The sequence below is a fragment of the Monodon monoceros genome, unplaced genomic scaffold, assembly GCF_005190385.1.
Source record: "Monodon monoceros isolate NGI ecotype Baffin Bay Population unplaced genomic scaffold, NGI_Narwhal_1 Super_Scaffold_11, whole genome shotgun sequence".
Classification (NCBI taxonomy): domain Eukaryota; kingdom Metazoa; phylum Chordata; class Mammalia; order Artiodactyla; family Monodontidae; genus Monodon; species Monodon monoceros.
The window spans coordinates 89,344,801-89,366,467 of record NW_021703767.1 but is presented as its reverse complement, the minus strand read 5'-3'; the positions used below and the strand labels follow the sequence as shown (position 1 = coordinate 89,366,467).

The 21,667-nt window shown below is 37.3% G+C and overlaps 1 protein-coding gene across 4 annotated transcripts in view; it reads right to left on the bottom strand.

The window, feature by feature from the left end:
• Nucleotides 1–14,108: 14,108 nt before the first annotated feature.
• TBL1XR1 (transducin beta like 1 X-linked receptor 1) overlaps nucleotides 14,109–21,667 on the bottom strand; it is a 191,568-nt gene continuing 184,009 nt past the window's right edge. For 2 of the 4 annotated variants that reach the window (XM_029214588.1, XM_029214590.1), the window contains 2 exons: nucleotides 21,315–21,416; nucleotides 14,109–20,432 (listed from right to left, as the gene is read on the bottom strand). In XM_029214588.1, the coding sequence (XP_029070421.1) occupies nucleotides 20,406–20,432; nucleotides 21,315–21,416 (129 nt within the window). In that variant the 3' untranslated portion in view covers nucleotides 14,109–20,405. The remainder of the gene's footprint in view (nucleotides 20,433–21,314; nucleotides 21,417–21,667) is intronic. The other 2 variants (XM_029214587.1, XM_029214589.1) reach the window with 1 other exon arrangement.

The window sequence follows — 21,667 nt, the reverse complement described above, 5'->3', positions numbered from 1 at the left end:
CACATTCAGACATGGAGGGATTTTGGAACTGTCAGACTTGAGAATTTAAAGTAACTATGATTAAAACGGTAAGGAGTCTAATAGATAAAGTAGACAATATGCAAGGACAGATAGGTAATGTAAGGAGAGATGACAGAGATTCTCAAAAAGAAACAAAAAGACACGCCGGAGATCTAAAACACTGTAACAGAAATAATGTCTTTGATAGACTTAGGAGACTGGACATGCCCGAGGAAAGAGTCTCTGAGCTTGAAGGTACCTCAGTAAAAGTAAAAACCTACAAAACTGAAAAGCAAAGAGAACAAAGACTGAAAAAAACCAGAATATCCAAGGACTGTAGGACAACCACAAAAAGTGTAACATACATGTAATGGGAGCATCCGAGGAAGAAAGGTAGAAAGAAATAGAAGAAATATTTGAACCAATAATGACTGAGAGCTCCTCAAACGAATATCAGACACCAAACCACAGATTCAGGAAATTCAGAAAACATGAAGCATAATAAATACAAATAAAACAAAACAAAATCAAAACTGAAAAAATCCTACATCTAGGTATATAATTTTCAAACAAGAGAAAATCAAAGATAAAGAAAAAATCCTGGGAGAAGCCGGAGGAAAATCACACCTTACCTACATAGGAAGAAAGGCAAGAATTAAATGCAACTTCTCAGAAACCATGCAAACAAGAAGAAAGTGGAATGAAATAGTTAGTGCTGAGAGAAAAAAAAAGACCCTAGAATTCTGTACCCTGCAAAATAATTTTTCAAAAGTGAAGTAGAAATAAAGACTTTGTCAGACAAACAAAATTTGAGGGATTTCGTTGCCAACAGACTTGGCTTGCAAGAAATGTTTAAAAAAGTTATTTGGAGACAAGGAAAATGATATAGGTCAGAAATTTAGATTTACATAAAGAAAGGAAGAGTCTCAGAAAAGTGAAGGTCAAATAAAAACTTTTATTTTTCTTATTTTTAATCGGTGTAACAGATGTTAATTCAAAATAATAGCAACAGCGTATTCAACTATATACACTTACATATATCATACATGCACATGCACACACACACACGCGCGTGCGCACACATACACACACACACAGAGTTGACCATTAACATGGTTTTGAACTGCACAGGTCCACTTATACGTGGAATTTTTTTTTCACTAAATAGATAATATGGTACTACATGATCTGAAGTTGGTTGAATCTGCAGACACAGAACCTCAGTTACGGAGGGCCAACTATAAAGTTATACATGGATTTTTAACTGTACAGAAGGTCAGCACCCCTATCCCCTTTGTTGTTCAAGGGTCAACAGTGTGTGCATGTATGTCTAATGTATATATGCTTATATATAAGTAAAATGAATTACAGGAATGATACAAGGGACGGGAGGGAGGAATTAGGATTATTTTGTTCATGCCTGTAAACTGAGTAGTATAGTGTTATTTGAGGGTGGACTTGAATTTGTTGTACATGTATATTGCAAACTCCAGGGCAACCACTAAAAAAAAATTTTTTTTAAGAAAAAAAGTACAGTTATCTCCCAGTATCTGCGAGAGATTTGTTCCAGGACCCGCTGAAGATACCAAAAATCCAAGGATGCTCAAGTCTCTCTTATAAAATGGTATAGTATTTGCATATAACCTATGCATATCCTCCTATATACTTTAAATTATTTCTAAATTACTTATCATACCAAATACCACGGAAATGCTACGTAAATGTTTGCCAGCACACAGCAAATTCAAGTTTTGCTTTTTGGAACTTTCTGGGATCTCTTTTTGAATAATTTTGACCCGAAGTTGGTTGAATCCTTGAATGTGAAAACCTTGGATAAGGAAGGGTGACTGTATAACTGATATGCTAATTAAAACTACAAAAGGCAAAATAGGAGTGGAAGACAAAAGTAGGAACAAAGACCAAGGGCAACAAACAGAAAACAGTAATGAATATGGTAGATAATCATCCAACTATATCAATAATCACTTTGAATGTTAATGGTCTAAATGCACCAATTAAAAGACAGATTTTATATAAGCAACAAAAGCAAAAATAAACAAGTCGTACTACATCAAATTAAAAAGTTCTGCACAGCAAATGAAACAATCAGCAAAATGAAAAGGCAACTTATGGAACGGGAGAACATATTTGTAAACCATAATATCCAGTAAGGGATTAAATCCCAAATATGTAAGGAATTCATACATCAATAGCAAAAAAGCAAATAAAGTAATTTAAAAATGGGCAAAGGACTTGAATAGACATTTCTCCAAAGATGTACAAATGGCTAATGGGTATATGAAAAGATGCTCAGCATCACTAACCATCAAGGGAGTGCATATCAAAATCATGAGCTATCACTTTCACACCTGTTAGGATGGCTATTATCAAAAAGTCAAAAAAATTAAAAATAGAAGTACCATATGATCCAGCAATTCCACTTCTGGATATATATCCAAGGGAAATAAGATCACTACCTCAAAAAGATATTTGCACTCCCATGTTCATTGCTGCATTATTCACAGTAGCCAAGATATGGAAACGAGTGTCTGTTAATAGACAAATGAATAAAGAATATGTGATACATATTATATTTATGTGATCTCACTTATATATGGAATTTAAAAAATAATAAAGTCAAACTCATAGTAACAGAGAGTAGAATGATATTTACTAGGGGCTGGGGGATGGGGGGAAGGGGAAAAGTTGGTCAAAGGGTACCAACTTTCAGTTATAAAATGAATAAGTTCTGGAGATTTAATGTACAGCACGGTGATTATAGTTAATAATAATGTATTATATTTGAAATTTGCTAAGAGAGTAGATTTAAAGTGTTCTCACTACATATTCGGAAAAAGGTAACTGTCAAGTGATGGATAGATTAATTAGCTTGATCGTGGTAAATATTTCACAATGTACACACATATCAAAACATCACATATACCTTAAATATACACAATTTTTATTTGTCAGCAATACTTCCATAAAGCTGGGGGAAAATGAGAGATTGTCAGAGTGGATCAAAAAACAAGACCCAACTATATGTTGTCTACAAGAAAACCATTTTAATTATAAAGACATATAGATTAAAAGTAAGTGGATGGAGAAAAATATACCATGCTCACACTAATCAAAAGATAGCAGGAGTGGGCTGCCCTGGTGGCGCAGTTGTTGCGAGTCCGCCTGCCGATGCAGGAGACACGGGTTCATGCCCCGGTCCGGGAGGATCCCACATGCCGCGGAGCGGCTGGGCCCGTGAGCCATGGCTGCTGAGCCTGCGCGTCCGGAGCCTGTGCTCCACAACGGGAGAGGCCACAGCAGTGAGAGGCCCGCGTACCGCAAAAAAACCAAAAACATAGCAGGGGTAACTATATTAACTTCAGACAAAGCAGACTTCAAAGCAAGGAAAGTTACCAGGGATAAAGAAGGGCATTACATAATAATAAAGGGGTCAATCCTTCAAGAATACATAACAATCCTTAACACGCATATGTCTAACAAGAGAGCATCAAACTATGTGAAGCAAAAACTGATAGAACTACAAGGAGAAACAGAGGAATCTATTACCGTAGTTGGGCAAGTCCACACCTCCTCTTTCAGAAACAGACTCAACAACACCATCAATCAACTGGATGTATAAACAACATCTGTAGAAAACTTCATCCAACAGCAGAATACACATTCTTCTCAAGCTCACATGGTGCAGCCACTTCGGAAGACAGTTTGGTGGTGTATTACTAAACTAAATGTACCGTTACCATATGATTCAGTAATCACACTCTTTGGTATTTACCTAAAGGATTTGAAAACATATGTCTATACAAAAATCTGCATATGAGTGTTTATAGCAGCCTTATTAATAATTGCCAAATTTGAAAGCAACCAAGATGGCTTTCAGCAGATGAATGGTTAATCTGTGGTACAGGGGCTTCCCTGGTAGCACAGTGGTTAAGAACCCTCCTGCCAATGCAGGGGACACGGGTTTGAGCCCTGCTCCAGGAAGATCCCACATGCTGCGGAGCAACTAAGCCCGTGTGTCACAACTACTGAGCCTACGCTCTAGAGCCCACGAGCCACAACTACTGAGTCCACGTGATGCAACTACTGAAGTCCGCACGCCTAGAGCCCATGCTCCGCAACAAGAGAAGCCACCGCAATGAGAAGCCCGTGCACCACAATAAAGAGTAGCCCCTGCTCACCACAACTAGAGAAAGCCCGCACACCGCAACAAAGACCCAACACAGCCAAATATAAAAATAAATTAATTAATTTTTAAAAATCTGTGGTATATCAATACAATGCAATTTTAGCACTAAAAAGAAATGAGCTATAAAGCCATGAAAAGATATGGAGGAAACTTAAATACATATTACTAAGTAAAAGAAGACTATGTGAAAAGGCTACTACATACCATGATTCCAACTATATGACATTCTTAGATACAACACCAAATAATAAGTGCTTAAAAAGTGATACAGTAGACACCATCAAAATTAAGAATATGTGCTTTTAGAAAGACACTGTTAAAGGAAAAAAAAAGTATCCGATAAAAGACTCATATCCAGGATATAAAAAACTATCAAAGCTCAAAAAAAAAGGAAACAAGCATCCCAATGAAAAAATGGGCCAGCTTTGAACAGACACTGCCATAGAAGATATATGGCTGGCAAATAAGCACATGAAAAGATAGTCACTAGGGAAATGCAAGTTAAAACCACACTGAGATACCATTGCACAATTATTAGAATGGCTTTTCAAAAAAGCTTAATGGTTACGAATGCTGACATGGATGTGGAGCACCAAGAACTCATTCAATTGTGGTGGGAATAAAAAAATGGTACAGCCACTTGGCAAAAACAGTTGACTGTTTCTTCCCACTTCTATGCATTTACCCAAGTGATTTGAAAACATCTGTTTACACTAAAATCTGTATGTAAGTGTTTATAGCATCTTTAGCCATAATCACCAAAAACTGAAAACAACCAAAATGTCCAATGGGTGAATAAATTAAAAAACTGTGGTACATCCATACAATGGAACATCAGTCAGCAATTGAAAGGAATAAACTATTGATTGATCTAACAAAATGGATGAATCACATACGCATTTAAAAATTTGAAAGAGGGCAGCCTTAAAAGGCTACATGTATTACTGCATTTACATCACATTCTGAAAAAGGCCAGAACTACAGGTATGGAAAACAGATCAGTGATTGCTTGAAGGCTGAGGGAGGGGAGGGCAGTTGACTACAAAGTAGCTGTCCAGGGAAGTTTCAGGGTAATGGAACTGTTTCTCTGTGGTATTTTGGTGGTTGGTATATAAATGACTACGCATTTAACAAAACCCGTATTTTATACCGTAAAAAGTGAATTTTACTGCATGCAAATTAAGAAATAGTTCAAGTAGGATGTCAGTATGAAATCCAGGCTGAAAAATAAATTCAATTATATTACAAATGCATAACTTCACTGAAGGGGTGGGAAAAAAAGGAACTTAACCTAACTTTGGATAACACTGCTTTGACTAGACACTGCAAATGTAAAGAATTGTACAAAACAACATTGTATTATGGCTCATAAAATTTTTTTTTACACAGGGGCACAGTTTAGTAATTCTGAAAGTATATGTAGACTAGGGTTAAATCAATATGCAAATAAATTATAGATAATGAGAGGCAGGTTACAAGAGTGAAGTGACATGTAGGCAAGGGGGAAAACTAGAAGGAACCCAAGTGGTACTAGAAGAAAGTGAGATGTCAGTATAAACTCACATTTATTTTAATACATGTAAAGCTAGAGAAATAAATCAAGATATATAAGTATACATGGGTTAACATACATCCATGTATTTGTGTACTAGCTCTGAGGGGGACTTAGAAGCAGACAGTAACAATGAAAACACCTACAGCCTAAATACCACTCTCCAGTAAAAGAAAACTGAGCTCTTTGAAGAAATGGCTTTTTCTATGGTGGGGGCAGGGAAAATACTAGATGAATCCGGGCAAACTTGAAGGGTCAAAAAGTAATAAAGTGCTTATAAAAAAAAAAAAGTGCTGGGGCATGTTGAAAGGTCACAGAAGCCGACCGGAAAGACCTCTCAATGGCCAAATAAGGACTGATGTGATCATCCAAAGAGATAATGACAGCATTGGATTCTAACCTGAAGAATAAAATACGTATCTGCAAGTCAATACCAGTTGAGCAGTAAAGGATTAACCTTGCCTAAAGAGATTTGGCCTTTGCCTCTAGCTCCTGGGAGGTAATTTATAAGCTCTTCAGCGTCCTGCCTGATAAGAGTGTCTTTGTTTACCTGGAGGCCTTGGGCCATGCCAGATAACCTATGCTAACAATGTGATTTATGGTTAGGGTGGGGGAGGAGGGGCTTGGGCCAGACAGTTATCAGCTCAGCCTTCAAAGGGGCTGGAAACTAAGGTCAACCACATGGGTGGTCAACTACGTGTTTGTGACCCAGCCCCCAGTAAGATCTGGACCACTGAAATCCAGCAGGACCCTGTGGGACTCCCGGGCATGGAAGCCTTTCTGTTCCCCGTCTCTGGTTTGTAGGTAACAGGCTTCAGCCTCCATGACCTTCCCTGCGTTCTAAAAGGCAGGTTCAAAGGGTTGTTAATCGGGGAAGGGAGGGGATGCGGAGGCAAGGAAGGAGCAGTCAAGCCAGGCTTGGGGCAGGATCCTGGTTCTGCCTCAAGGGATACACATGATAATATCTTTGAGCTCTTCTGCAGCACGAAACCCCCCAACAAATGGAAGATGTCAGCATTCTTCATTGCAGAGAAGCTGATCACCAGGAGACCACCTGAGGCCAGATTAAAGGGGTGCAGGCCCTGCACGCACCCTGATCCTTATCAGCAACCCCGCCCTTGAACCATGGCTATAAAACTCCTCACCAAATCCTCCCGGCTTGGGACACAGTTTTTGAGGGCACGAGCCTGCTGTGTCCTGCTTTGTCCAGCAAAGCAATAAAACTATTCTCTTCTACTTCACCCCAAACTCTTGTCTCCAAGATTCAGTTCGACACCAGTGCACAGAGGCCGAGTTTTCGGCATTAACACCAGGGCTTGGACAAGTTTTCCTGGTTGGCGATACTCCATGCATGTTACCACACATCTTTGCTGGGAGAAGATAACCTGAGAATGGTTGGGGTCATGACAGGGATGGCTGAGAGGGATTCCCAAGGGGCAAAAGCAAACTTTGAAGGGGACAGATAGGTCCATTTTTTAAGTGTGATTATGTCACAGGTATATACATAGGTAGAGACACGTAAACCTGTACAATTTAAATATGTACTTTGGGACTTCTGTGGTGGCGCAGTGGATAAGAATCCGCCTGCCAACGCAGGGGACACGGATTCAATCCCTGGTCCGGAAAGGTCTCACATGCCGCGGAGCAGCTAAGCCCATGAGCCACAACTACTGAAGCCTGTGCGCCTAGAGCCCATGTTCCGCAACAAGAGAAGCCACACCACAAGGAGAAGCCCACGCACAGCCACGAAGAGTAGCCCCTGCTCGCTGCAACTAAAGAAAGCCCGCACGCAGCAACGAAGACCCAACGCAGCCACAAATAAAATTAAATCTTTAAAAATAAACAAATAAATATGTACTTTACGTCAATTAGAGCTCAATAAAGCTGTTCTGAAAAAGAACATGGAAAGACGTTTTAATACACTAAATGAATTAAGCCACAGAATAACAAGTACAGCATAATCCCCTTTATGTTGAAACAAACCATTGGTTTATGTTTATAAACACGTAGGAAAGTGTCTAGAATATTATGTAGCTAACAGAGGCTACTATAGGAGAGAATGCCCAGGTGGGTCAGACGTAGGGGTAAAAGAGTGAGTATGCTACAATAACAAACAACTGCAAAATCTCAGTAACCTGAAATAACAATTAATCTTTCTTACTCATGTTATGCGTCCCATGGAGGTCAGCAGGACGCCCTATTCTTCACTGAAATGGCAGAAAGGCCTATATTTAGCAGTACCTAAGCATCCTGCTTAAAGCTAGATAAAATTTACACTTGTGATTTTTCTCCTTATTTACACATATACCTCAACACTTTTTCTTAAAGATTTTCTAAAATGAGCGCACATTACTACCATAAGGAAAAAAACAATTACGTAGATCAAAAGGTCTATGTCTGAAAAATGAAGGTGACCAAACACACAGAAGTAGAGTGCTATTTTGACCTTGATTCATGTTTCAAAATTGAAGTCTAAGTGAGATATATTGAAATCAAGGCAAAAGAAAGCGACATGTGAAATGCTACTCCTTTAGAACCTTGGTTCTTAATATTGATGCCATTTCCGATGTTTTTCTATAAATAATAGATCACAAAACGGATGTTTGGCACAGAGTTGCATTTAAAAGTGCATTCTCCAATTTTTGACAATGCCCCCCTTCCCCGCCAAAAAAAAATTTAGTGGAGACTAAGGGCAAGACGGAAAAAATCACAGGTGAAGTAACACAAGGGAACAGATTACACAGACACACAGCCATCATCATCATGATGCAACCAGGTTGCACACAAAAAACAATTACATACTTAAAAATGTACTGTCGTAACAAAATGCAACTGTAAATAACAGCTCGTTCAATAACTACTTCCACATTCATGTCCATAATAGTAGTGCCTTTGTAAATCTAATTACCACTAATTATTTTCAACAAATGATCCTGTCAAACAAATGTTTTCTCTGGCATGTTTATAACGGTAAAAATAGCAACAATAGTAATCATGCCATGTATATAAAAGCCTAATTTATGCCAGCCACTGTGCCAAACAAGTTAACAAGACTGCTAATCCTTAAAACTACCTTGAAAGCAAGATATCTTACATAGGTATTTCTCAGACATAAGAAATTGATGCTCAGATATAAAGAAACTTGTTCCAGCTCACATCCATAGGAAAAAGGTAATGCTTTTTTTCACTACAGTATGTGACCTTCTCATTTTCACAATTTACTCTCCATGAGTGCCTTCCATCCCTTATCTCTCGAATTCATCAAACAGCTATTTCCCCCAGGCACTATCCTAGGTTCTGGGAATCCAGAGAGAAATACAATAGATAGGCTTTGCCCTTCGGGAACCCAGTTTAGTAGAGGCAGCCTAGGAAGCCATTCTATCACCAGAGCTGTGGACAGGGCACTGAGAGTGGCAGGGGCACCTACCCCAGAGCAGAAGTAGAGGCAGAAGGAAGGCAGTAGGCAACGGCCAGTCTTCCGAGAAGCACTTGGCTTGACTGAACCTGATAATTAGGAATTAGGCAAGGGAGAAGGCATTCCAGGTACAGGAATCACATGACTATATAGGGGAGAAGAAACCTTACAGGAGGTGCATCTATTTCAGTATGGCTAGATAAGAATGTGACTGAATCCAAGAGACACAGCTGCCTCAGCCACCTAACTTCACGTTGCTAAACCGACCCTGCTCCCCTGCCCCGCCCCACACTTAGCCTCTATTCCACAGTCCCCTTCCCAGGCACTGCCGCGTATTCTCATTGACAGCTCTGAGCAACCATAATCTTCTAACCCATCTGACAAGCTCTTTCATGTCGGCAGAACCTCCACTATCTCCCAGGAAGCATGAACGCCAGGCATACGTTATCACCCTTGCCTTTAACCTGGGTCATGACGGTTCCTTCCAGACACATAGAAACCTTTCCAGTCTCCAGAAACCTGAGGTTTCTCACAAGTGCTACTCACTCTGTCCCAGGCATATCCTGACTAGAGGACCCCATGTCCTGGAAGTTCTTGGAGTGCTAACCCTCTGGCAAGGTGTGAACTGTTGAAAGCTCCTTGACCCTGCTAGTCTCAATCACCACCTAAGACATCCTCTTCCCCAGGCCTGTTGAGCACCATGGAGAAAAAGCACACAAGGGCGTGTAGACTGGTGCCACTGGATAGTCATGATTGCTAACTTCAGCTGGGTCTGCCGCAAGGCTCAGCAAAATATCATGAAAAGGAAAAACAGACTCAACATTTTAGTAAGGTTTTTGGAAGTAAAGAAAAACGTGACTGTGGGCTTACTGTGTTTACTAGGTTTTGCTGGGTTCCAGAACAGATTCAGAAGGGAGGAATGCCTAGGCATATCCTAAGAAGTTACAGAATTTCAAGGACAAGGAATCCTCAGGAATCCAGGGGGAAAAAATTACCTGAGACAAAAGCCACGGTGGTCTCGCACTTCAGCACAGCAGCGGTGATTGCCAGAAGACAGGCGAGTAGCACAGTGTGGTTCTCTAGGTTTCCTGTGCATTAGAAACTTCTGGAAACACAGATTGAGGATCCTCACTCTGCATGCAATCTGATTTAGCAGGTCCTGGGTGAAATACCACTTATTCTCACGTTGGGAGTTCTTGACTTCCACTTTAATGCTGATCAACTGAGATTTAAGAAAATGTGATGCAAGAATAATATACTCTATCAAGTATTCATTTTTGTGTAGGACAGGTACAGCAAGAGCCTCAAATGCACAAGGATTCAAGGAAGACAGAACTCACTAGGACTAAACGAAGATGAAATCCAACTAAATCCAACAACTAAAAACTGGGTCCAAATAAACTCAGGAACAAAGAAGCCATGGTCTCAAAGTGAGTACTGAACTTACTGAGATATGAAACTGAATATAAACAGATGTGTATACAGAAGACAATACAAATCACATACATCTCAACATAAAGGTATAGGAGCTTCTGCTCCTCGCATCATCCTAGCACCCTCCATCAGCACCACCACCAGAGGACAATAATGGTTATACTTTTCCTCATGCCTAACTATGAGCTGGGCATGGTGCTCAAAACTACAGGCATCATCTCGTTTAGTCCTTACAACCCAAGACAGGTGACTGTCATTTTCCAGTTTACAGGTAAGGACATAGGCAGAGAGAGGGTATCTTGCCCATAGTCTCCCAGTTGATTGGTCAGAGCCTGAGATATTGGGATATTATTAAGTTTAGCAGGATTACTGTGTTTATTGAGAACCCTTTAATACAACACCCTAAAATTTTACCACTCCATGTCTTATCAGTAAGCTGTGTTTTAGAGTCCCTTTGGGGACCTCTAGCCCTATCATGAACAGCAACTGTTATGGTGTCCCAACATACGCTGCTAGTCTCAAGGACTTCAGGATAGGCATGGGGAGGGGGAAAGTGGTACAAGGTCCTCTAGTTTGACTTCGGACCCTACAGTAATTCTCAAACCTTCATGTGCATGCAATTTACTTGGGTGTGTGTGGTGGGGGGAACCTTGTTACAGGGCAGGTTCAGATTCATTAGGTCCTGGGGTGGGGCTTGGGACGACTTCTAACAAGTTTCCAGGTGAGGCCTACGGGCTACAGTTTTGAGTAGCAAAACCCTAAACCACAAACCTCAAAGCAGCCTCCCTCTAGAGCTGAATGGGTTGATACAAGTATAGCTCCTGTAGCTATTAAAAAAGAGGTACTTTGACTCATATACTGTTTGTGTATAACTGCCTTTGGAAACCTGGTAGGGGTGAGGTTTGAGACACAGATTGGCACACATTTCCAACATTTATGAGTTCCTGACTGTAACAGCAGTAACAGCAAAAATATGCCTATCACCTTTAACGAGTGAAAATCATAACAGAGCTCTTGAGGTGAGAAGAGATGAAGTGCCTAATTTCTCTGGCTTTCCAGGTAAGGAATCAATGGACACTGTTTTAAGTAATAAATGGAGGTAAATACATACTATTTAAAATTTTAATAGCAGCATTAGAGGACTGACATAAAACAAGTAATTACACGTCCAACGTGGGTCACAGAGAGGGCCGTACTGGGACATACATAGCCAGATGAGCTCACCTAGTCTAAGGGGCCAACAACCCAAACTGTTAGAAACCCCTTGCCATTTAGAAACAGTACCTCAAATTAAGCTGAACCTTTTAAAATTTCCAGTGTTTAGTAGTTTTTGACTTAGAAAAACAGCTTCAACCTAATTCCCTATTACAGCATTCAATTACAATACTTCACAAAGGCAGAGCCTATCTTTTCCTGCTCACCATTTGTACTACTATTGTAGTGGGAAAGGCACTTCCTGGGACACACTAGATTTTCAACAAATAAATATGTGCTGAAAAAGTAACAAAAGAAGACGCAAGACTCGAGAAGGTAAAACGTATAACGACAGAACTTTTTTTAAGTCCTATAATAAAGACATGCCTGCCATTCTAGCACGTGGACTAGGAACTTGGCTCCCAGCATTATTAGTATATGTCACTAAATATTCTGGTAGTTCTGTAACTTTATAATTGGATTTAACCTATGTATCTTGCTCCGTGGCAGAAATACTCTTCCATGTTTAAACAAAATCTTACTCATATCTTGAACATTTAATGACTAGTAACATAGGCTTAAAACATTAGTGGTTTTCTGCTAACTCCTGCCACATGATTGTCCTTTATTGGTCTAAATTATTTTCTCTCTTGTTCCTGTATGTACATTGAGTAAACATCCAGAGCATTTTCCCCAAGAAATCTCCCTTCCACAGATTCCCAGGTGACTGTTTTCAAAATAACATATTCAGTTAATGCCAGAAAATGGGTGGGTAGCAAGTTTTATAGATTCTTTGAAAATGCCTATTAACCAGGAGTGTACATCAGAACCAACTGTTGAGTTTGCCCTACTGATTTGTTTACTGCATCACTGTTTATAATAGGAAACAGTGAAAAAGTAAATATACATTATAGGGGGCTAACTAAATTACGGTATACCATACAACCATTAAAAATCAAAATAAAGGTAGCACATAGTATGCTTTATACAAGCAGGCATGGTTCCCTAAGGGCTTTATATACGTTAACAATTTTAATCCTCATAACCAATCTGTGAGGTAGGTACTATTGCTAGCCCCATTTTACACATGGGAAAGCCAGGACAGTAACTCCTTAGGTCAAACAACTTAAGAGTGGAGCTGGGATTCAACGCAGACAGTCAGGTAGAATTCATGCCCTAAATCTCTATGGTAGACTCCACATCTACAGTAGAGGGGTGTATATACACTGATGTCACAAAAGGCCCTGACCGGTTCAGCGAAAAAGCTAGTTTCTCAAATCCGTGAATATTACAACCCTGTTTTGTTCTTTACGCATGTATTAAAAATGTCTGGAAGGACACATAGCAAAGTGGTAACTGTGTAACCACAGAAGAACTGGTTGGATATTTGCAAGTGGGAATTTTTCAATTTCTTTATGAGCGGGTACTTATGAATATCATCTATGGCACACAAACATTAAAAAAAGGCACACATACCTAGCGCTATCATATTAGCGAGTAGGTTAAGGTAGGGCCAGGCATATTACTTTAAAAAGGGTTTTAAGGGACTCTAAGTCAACATTGTTTTTAAAAATGTAAAATTTACTTACCTCTAATTTAGTCTTGATTATAGTAAGACTTCATTTATTTCAACACACTTGTCCAACTTCAAACTTGTTTATTTCAACCATTTCACGGGAGACATTTAAAAACATACCACACAGCTATAGTTTTATGTCATATTAAACTCGAGTTATCTGATGACTCTGGGCCTTCAGTATGACCCACGCCAGACGTGTAGGTCGCCATTCCTTGTCCTGAGGTATTCTGTTCCTCAGGTACCCGAGTTGGAAAATCAGATAATTCACCTGGTCAAGTAGTGTATATAAATTAAGTCAGTAAAAGCTTTTGTGGAGAAGGACCTGACAATATGCAGAGTTTTCAAAACCCCCTAAATTTGAATGTGTGAGATTCTGGAAGCTGATGTTTTCAAATGTCTGATCTCAGACTGAGTTCAGTGTGACTGGATTTTTAATGTAAGAAGAGTTGACTACTTGAGGTATCCATGCAGTGTTTAAATCCCTCCACAGCAGTCCAGGAGCCCTCCGACCTATGATTTTGTTATTTCTGGCAGTGCAGTAACTCTTAAAGCAGCCCATTCTGACACTCGATTGTATAACTTATTAAGATGGCTTGTTTTTTAACAGAACTGTGGTATATTTTTCTGTGTAGATTACACCCCACTGGTCCTAGTTCTTGAAGTGTGAATTGTTTGCACAATTGATCATACAAACCCAACAACCAAGAAACGTTAATAATTGTCTTCTTACTTTACTAAACACTTTGTGTTTAATATATTTTAAATTATAAAGAAATTACAAGGAACTCCTAAAAAAATTTAATACAAAAATATTACAAGTTAGGACAAGTAAGCATTGAGATATATGACATTTGAAGAGAAGAAACATGCAGAAAAAGTAGCATAGGGTTAACATTTCATTGTTGACAGAGCTTTGGTACAGCAGAGAAAAGCACCGTAAAACTACTGTCCATAGTGTCTTTTCCTCCACTGCATTTGCAAGCGTATATACTAGGGAAACAGTAAACTTTAATTTGACCTGCTATGTATTATAATAGGTAAGAAATCTGATCTACTGTAAAGTGTAAGAACTAGGAAATTTCAAATAACCCCTTCTGCACTTGTTTTACCTCAAACTTAGACAGATTATAATCCTTAGTTGTCCAACACTTTCGGAAAAAGTGTAAAATGCAGAACGGTATTAACAATCTATGCCATGCAATAAAAGTTAACCCTTTGAAAATGAAAGGCTGTCAGAAAGTTCTAGTAACTGCAGTAGCTTATCATTTAATAAAACGTGACAAGGCTATATGCCCATAAGTAGTTTATACTTAAGGTAATGGAAGGGAAATGTAGAAGACCTGGAGAATACAAGTTTTTAAAAAAACAAAAAATTAAAAAATATGCTCAATGATTCTTTAAAAAAGTCTCTAGGTAACTCTACAGGAGTTGGGATTAATTAAAACTGGAAGGTGCCTAGTATCTTTCCTCACAGCTTATAAGGTTTGTTAGCAACATAAGCCACTAGCTAAGGAAAAAAATTTTTTAATTATAATAGGTTTCTATGAAGAAAAAAGGGCATTAAGGATGTTGAGCACACCCTGTCCTAAAAATCTTCAACAACATGTACACATTGTTTTGTGCTCAAATGGACTCTAAACAAATGAATCTGTCTCTGTTTATGTGAAACAATGTCTTCTAAGTACAACGTTGATTTTTTAAAATAATTCAAAAGTTAATTGTTATTCCTTAGCTGATTAAATGCTCTATTAGTCTTTAATAAAAATAGTAAGTAATCCCTTCATTTAAAAAATCTTATCTCCTACGAGAAGTAATAAAATAGTAAAATTTGTAATTTTATCTATGGGCTTACTTTAAAGTGTCTATCTTGTAAAACAATATATTTATGAAATACAGTGGTTTGGGTTCTGATGGCAGTTGTTACAACTGGTAACACCAGTATGGGAGAATAGACATGCTATATGTTATGAAGGCTAAGTCAGAGCAAAAAAGTTTATTCTACAAAAGAACACTGGAGGAGTAATTGCAATAAAATGTAAACAAGAAATTGTAAACAAGAAATAGCATCCCTCTCCCTTTACTTGACTAGTAAATAGTCTATACAAACTACATAGATATCAAAGGTTTTATATATGTACACAGCCAACATAATATCAAAATATATTTTATTCTGGACCTCTTTCAGATCTGATTCAAATTACAGTTGTCAAAGCAATACAATGCAAAGGGAAACTGCAACAACAACAACAACAAAAAATGTGCCTAGAAAGGAGAAAAGGGTCATTGGGGACAAATCATTGTGATGTGGAACCAAAATACATCATAAGTGTAATTAACATGGTCCAGGACAGCGTAGAACATCTATATCAGTCTTCCTTACACAATAATCATGAAAACTGAACAATAAAGTTCTTTAACATGTACAAAAAACTGTCATGGGCTGGTTTACACTTGTACAACAGTTTTAAAGTTAACTGGGTAACTAAAGAAATGATGCAGACATTTTAATCCAGTGCTAGAAGTAGGCTCACAGAATTAGACCCAAAGGATTTGTAAAAATCAAAATTAGAACATTATAGCTACAATGTCAAAGTCAGGAAAGAAGAAAATTACTTCTGTATTTAGGGATTACAGAGCTACAGAATGCAGTCTGTCTGTTTTTGTTTTTAATGAGATGGAAAAGTACATTAGACTAGATACAACATGCAGAATGTTTTCTTGAACTTATCCAGAAACTCCAAAGAAAACATCATGAAACAGCTTACTAGAAAAAAAAATATGCCCTAGTTATTCACCCTGCTTCAACACTGTCAACGTAAAGGCGGAAATAAAGAATGCTATTAATCCTTCAGAACTACTGATATAAGACATCAAATTTCTAAATCAGTGTATTAAAAAAGTGAACACTTTCTCTCTTTTCTTTTTTTGCTCTCTCTTCTACATTTAGTTAGAATCACGTGTTTTAAAAAAAAAACAAACTGATAATGAATGTGACACGTCAGAGCTATTACAGGAAGGAGTAATTCATAACTTCCCTAACTCCCCTTCCGTCCCTGCTGATTCAGAAGAAAACAAACAAACAAACAAACAAAAAACCAACCAGGGTCTCTTGTAGATTTGCTGCTATTCCCCAAAATGTTGGCATTTGCTGCCATGCCACAATGTTGGTCCACTGAAATAGGATTTCTGTGGAAACTGTCAACAGTAATTCACCAAATGCAAGTACCGTCCTTAGCATGTGAGAATAAATGCGGGTTCTATAGAAATGTACAATGTGCTTAAGAAAATGAGAACTGTTTGAAAAGAGTAAATAGCACTGCATTTGAGATTTATTTTTTCTACTTATCTAGTAAAACTTAACATTTTTGCTGACATAAGAATGGTCACTTGTGATTCCTTTAAACAGCAAAAATGCATACTCCTCTTCAGGCCTCTACTCAATAATAGTTTACATTACTCTTAACAAAATCATTCTACATAAACAGATAGCTCCTTAAAAATAGTACTCTCTCATTAAATCTAATTTGACAGAAATAAGTTTAAGGAAAAAAGGAGTGCTTTATAAGTTAAGTGAAAAAGTACAAATCTTTGGCCTTTCTCTTGACATTTTTATATGTCAAAAAGCAAAAAACCTTCATGTAATTCAATCTAATGATTACTTTTTGCACCATAATTTGTTTTTTACACCACAAAAGGAGGCACTTTCAGTATCTGTAAAAGGTGTTTAATCCTAAAACATACTTACCTAGAGAATAACTAATTAAAACAGAATTCAATACACTCTAAGACCTATTAGGAAATTAAAAGTTAACCACTTCTAAAAGTCACTTGAAAGTCAATGATGGTACCTGATCAATGACAGGGAATTGGGAATGGAACAAATATTAAGAACTTAGGGGATTTCCTACATGGAGAAGAAAAAAGATATTCCTTTACGATATTTAAGAGTGACAGCTGCTCTTTCCTTATTCTATTTTAATCAATGAGTATTCTATTCATTCAAGTCTTCCTTTCTATTTTTCCTTATAAGTTTCTTACAGTAGCCTATACAACAATGATATATAATGAATACCACAGAAAATCTACTGGAATCAGTAGATCTTCAGATAAGTTCTTAGAGAGAAAAAAAAAAAAGGAAGGAAAAATAAGCAAGAACCTCAAAAATAGAACTTTTACAGGCTGTGAAACTTGGTCTCTTATAATCATGTTACTGCTCAAATTAGAGGCAATCTTATTTATGTCTACTGGAGCAGCATCGTGGCACATCAGCAGGCAATGATGATGGTGAGAACAGCAGCAAAAAGAAATAACTGTATGCTCACAAAGAACCCAAGCCTACAAAATGGATACCTTTCTGATCGTTTATACTTAAAAGACCCAAGACTTCAGGATAATAAAGCTCTGTATTTATAATCTTTTATATGTCCTATTGTGGCTATTATGCTTAAGTAAAATAGCTAAAGATAAAAACAACAACAACAACAACAACCAAAAAACCCCCCAAAAACAGAGAAGATGACAACACCATAAACATGTAGCTGTCTATTTTGGCAGCTATACTGCAGAACTTCATGACTATCTTTTAATCAGCTGGGGAAAAAAAGTCAATAACTGTATGCAAATGAATAAACTGTCCATATCAAAATACAAAAAGTACTATCAATAATCACCTCTGACTTTCAGATTTAAATTCAGTGCAATTGACAAATGCATCGCTAAAGGAAAATGCAGCTTAAACATACTCAAAACATTTGTGTCTATTCCTGGGAGCACATTTAAAAATTATTGCACAGATTTTTAAAATTTTATTTACTTTTTTAAAACAACAACAGAGGTCAACCACAGATGTGGACCTCCAGCAATAAAAGCAGGATTTCAAGTGCCAGATACTCAGCGTATTAGGTTTCCTACGTAAGTCACAGGGTAATAGTTCTAAATATCTATAATGTGATCGAAAACCCTAAAAACAGCTGGCACAAAACCATCATGAATGACTGCCTCTCTGGATGTAAATTTTAAAAAATATTATTACAGTATCATAGTCCCCACTAACAACAACTGGGGTACACATAAAACAATGTATTGTGAAATTAAGTGTATTTATTCTCTTTACCAATAGCAAATGCTATCCTACCTTAGTAAAACCAAGACTTGCTTCAATCAATGCTGTTTTGTAAAAATAGCAAAACAACAAATGCTGAAAATCAAAGCTGCATTACTTGGGTTAAATCAGTTTCTACTTAAACTTAAAACATAGGTTAAAATTTTAGCAGTAAAAGCTTCAAAATAATTAGTGACAGTGTTATAAATTTGCCAAGCTTGATAATAAATGATATTCCTTAATTAAAATCTTTGAGACATAAATTTGACAACTATTCTCTTCAAAATCGACACTTCTGGATTATTACAGTAATCATGACAAACCCTGTTAATCACACATATAAACATAGCCCCATGCTATCATTTGTAGATTCTGTATATTTTAGCTTTTAGTTGCATGAGCACAGGAGGTTTTTGATCTGATACCTATACCTTTAAGAAAATACGTGATATTATAAACAGAGTAAAAGACATGATATAGTAGTGATTACTGAAAAAACAAAACATAGCAGCTTAAATCTAGCTATTATTTGAAAAAATGTAGTCACAAGTACCACAAATGCAGAATTAGAGCAGCAGGGAGGTTAGTGCAATTATACCTTTTTAAAAAATTTTGAATCACCGCTATGTGAAAACACCTTGAAGCAAGTCTTTTGTTTTAAAGATTGTTTTTAAACTAAGGTAGCAAACATTTTGCCATGTAATGGCAGTGTTAATATGTTGTTATCTTGCTTTGTAAAAAGAAAAATAACATGAGAGATTTTTAATACTGGAGTTTGGTTACATTACATATTTAAGCTTCTACACAGAATGATGGACACTTTGAGAAGCTAATCCTTATCCAGAAACATTTTAATCTCTTAAAAAACAAAGCAAAAGAAACAAATAAACAAACAACAAAAAAAACTCAAACCTACTTTGCTCCTTTTCACAATAGTGCACATTTTAACCATAATTTAGTTATGGCTACAAGACATCAGAAGATTTTTGTTTATGCATCTTCTCTATGGTATTAGAAAATTTTTTGTGCCCTTCTAAGTCTTTAATTGGCAGAAATATGTCCCAAAAAAGAAACTATTGCATTTAAGCCACATCACCAAAAAACAAAACAAAAAAACCAAAGAGAAAAAAAAAAAAAAAACTCACAACAAAAATACAAAGCAAAAGCAAAAACAAAAAACAGAGCATAATACCCTTTTACTGATGTGTCTTACAGATTGACATGACCAAAGTCATACAGTTCCATTTAATTTCCGATTCCCCCTCCTACAACATGCACCAATCGAATATATGCTCTGGGAGCCATAAATGTACCAAACATCTATCTCTTCAAAAGAATGCATTAAAATATTTTTAAGAATTTTTTGTTTAAAAGGTGAAAAAAATATAAACAAGAAACTGATTCACTCCCTTACTTCATGCATCCATAAACTAAACCAAAAACAAAGTTTAAAAGCAAGAACAAACTACTGCTGCAAGTTTTTGTAAGTCCATTTTCTCTGTACATACAAACTGCTAAACTACTGAAGGGAAAAAAGAATATAATCCATGGTGTCTGCTGATTCAAAGGGGAGAAACAAGGCTGTCATTAGTATCCAAAAACTCGTACATGTATGGGCTGCTTTTATAACGCTTATTTTTTTCTCTCTTCCGTTTTTCATATCCAAAACTTCTAAATGCTATTTTAGGGGCACAGCAGATTAGATTCCAGCACTTGGTGAACAGAATTCACAAGCTGTGACAAAATTCTGTCATCTTCAGGGTGCAATTTTGTTTATATACACTGTATGTATATATTTCTCTTAGATTTGGCTGTAGTGGACTGGCCATGGTTCAAGTGGGACTATAGCAGTACTTGGGTCGGGGACAGTCATTTTGGCTATATACACATTCATAGTCGGTCCATGGCTTCCAACTAGTAGCGCTATTTCCGAAGGTCTAATACACAAACCTGTAAGAAATTAAAATAATCAACCAGTGTGTAAAGAATTTCATTGTACACTTTTATACAGTTTGGAATCTATTTCTTAGTTCCAAGTTCACGAAACTGGTAAAACAAAAGTAATCATAGCAATGGGCACCAACAGAAATCAGATAAATTGTCTGAAAGCAGATGGGAGTTAACAACCATGGGTTAATACTACAGAGGAAGAACCATGGCTAACATGCTGAAGATTTACTCTCTGTTAATTAAAAAGTAGAAAAAATATACTCAAAATAGACCATTTTCTATCTCTTGGATCTTAATGAAAGATACTACAGATTGCATTAAGCTATTGCTTCAGTAAACAGCTAACAGCTATCCCCTTTCCATCTTCCCTTGGCTTTCAGAACTTTAGAAGCCATAACTAGTATTTCTGTGAATACATGGCCAACCTCATCCTGAAAGTCTCTTGGTATCACACATTCCTCAATGCAGACCCAACTGCCTGTATTTCCCCTTCCCTGGGCCACCAACACTCTTCTGCAAGGAAGAGAAGGCAAAAATAGGCATTAAAAATTCAAGTCTCTCTCACAGTGCTACACTTAATTTCAGTGATGAAGTTTTACACTAAAAATAACTGTCTATTTCTTGATTATGAAGGCACTCTTCTGGCAAAGATAGCCTAAACTCTGTTTACATTATCTGAATGAAATGAACATAAAAAGTATAGAGCCTTCAGTAAAAAAGGTCAATACCCATATCATAAAATTTATTTTTTAAAAAGAACACTTTTGTAGTCACTACCACAACAAGCCACATTTATTCACTATGCTTTCTCTCTTTCTTACACACACACACACACACACACACACACACATACCCTTTGGAAACACTTCATTATATACTTACTGAACCATCTGATGCACTGGCTCCAACCTTGTCTCCTGCTGCATTCCAACAAACTTCAAAAATTCCACCTGTTCCCCTATAGCTGTGAACTAGAGCACCTGTCTAAAATAATGAGAAGCGGAATCTTAAAAATAATATATTATTATATATGTTCAAATACTGAGGTAAAAATATTATATGGCTTTATTTCTAGCAATCCAATGTAGGATTTAGCTTCAACTTCAACATAAACAAGTTCTGAAATACCAGAAACGTAAAATGAGGATCCTTTTACAAACAGACAGCACTAGCCTGCTCTCAACAGATCACACACACACACACACACACACACACACACACACACACACACACAC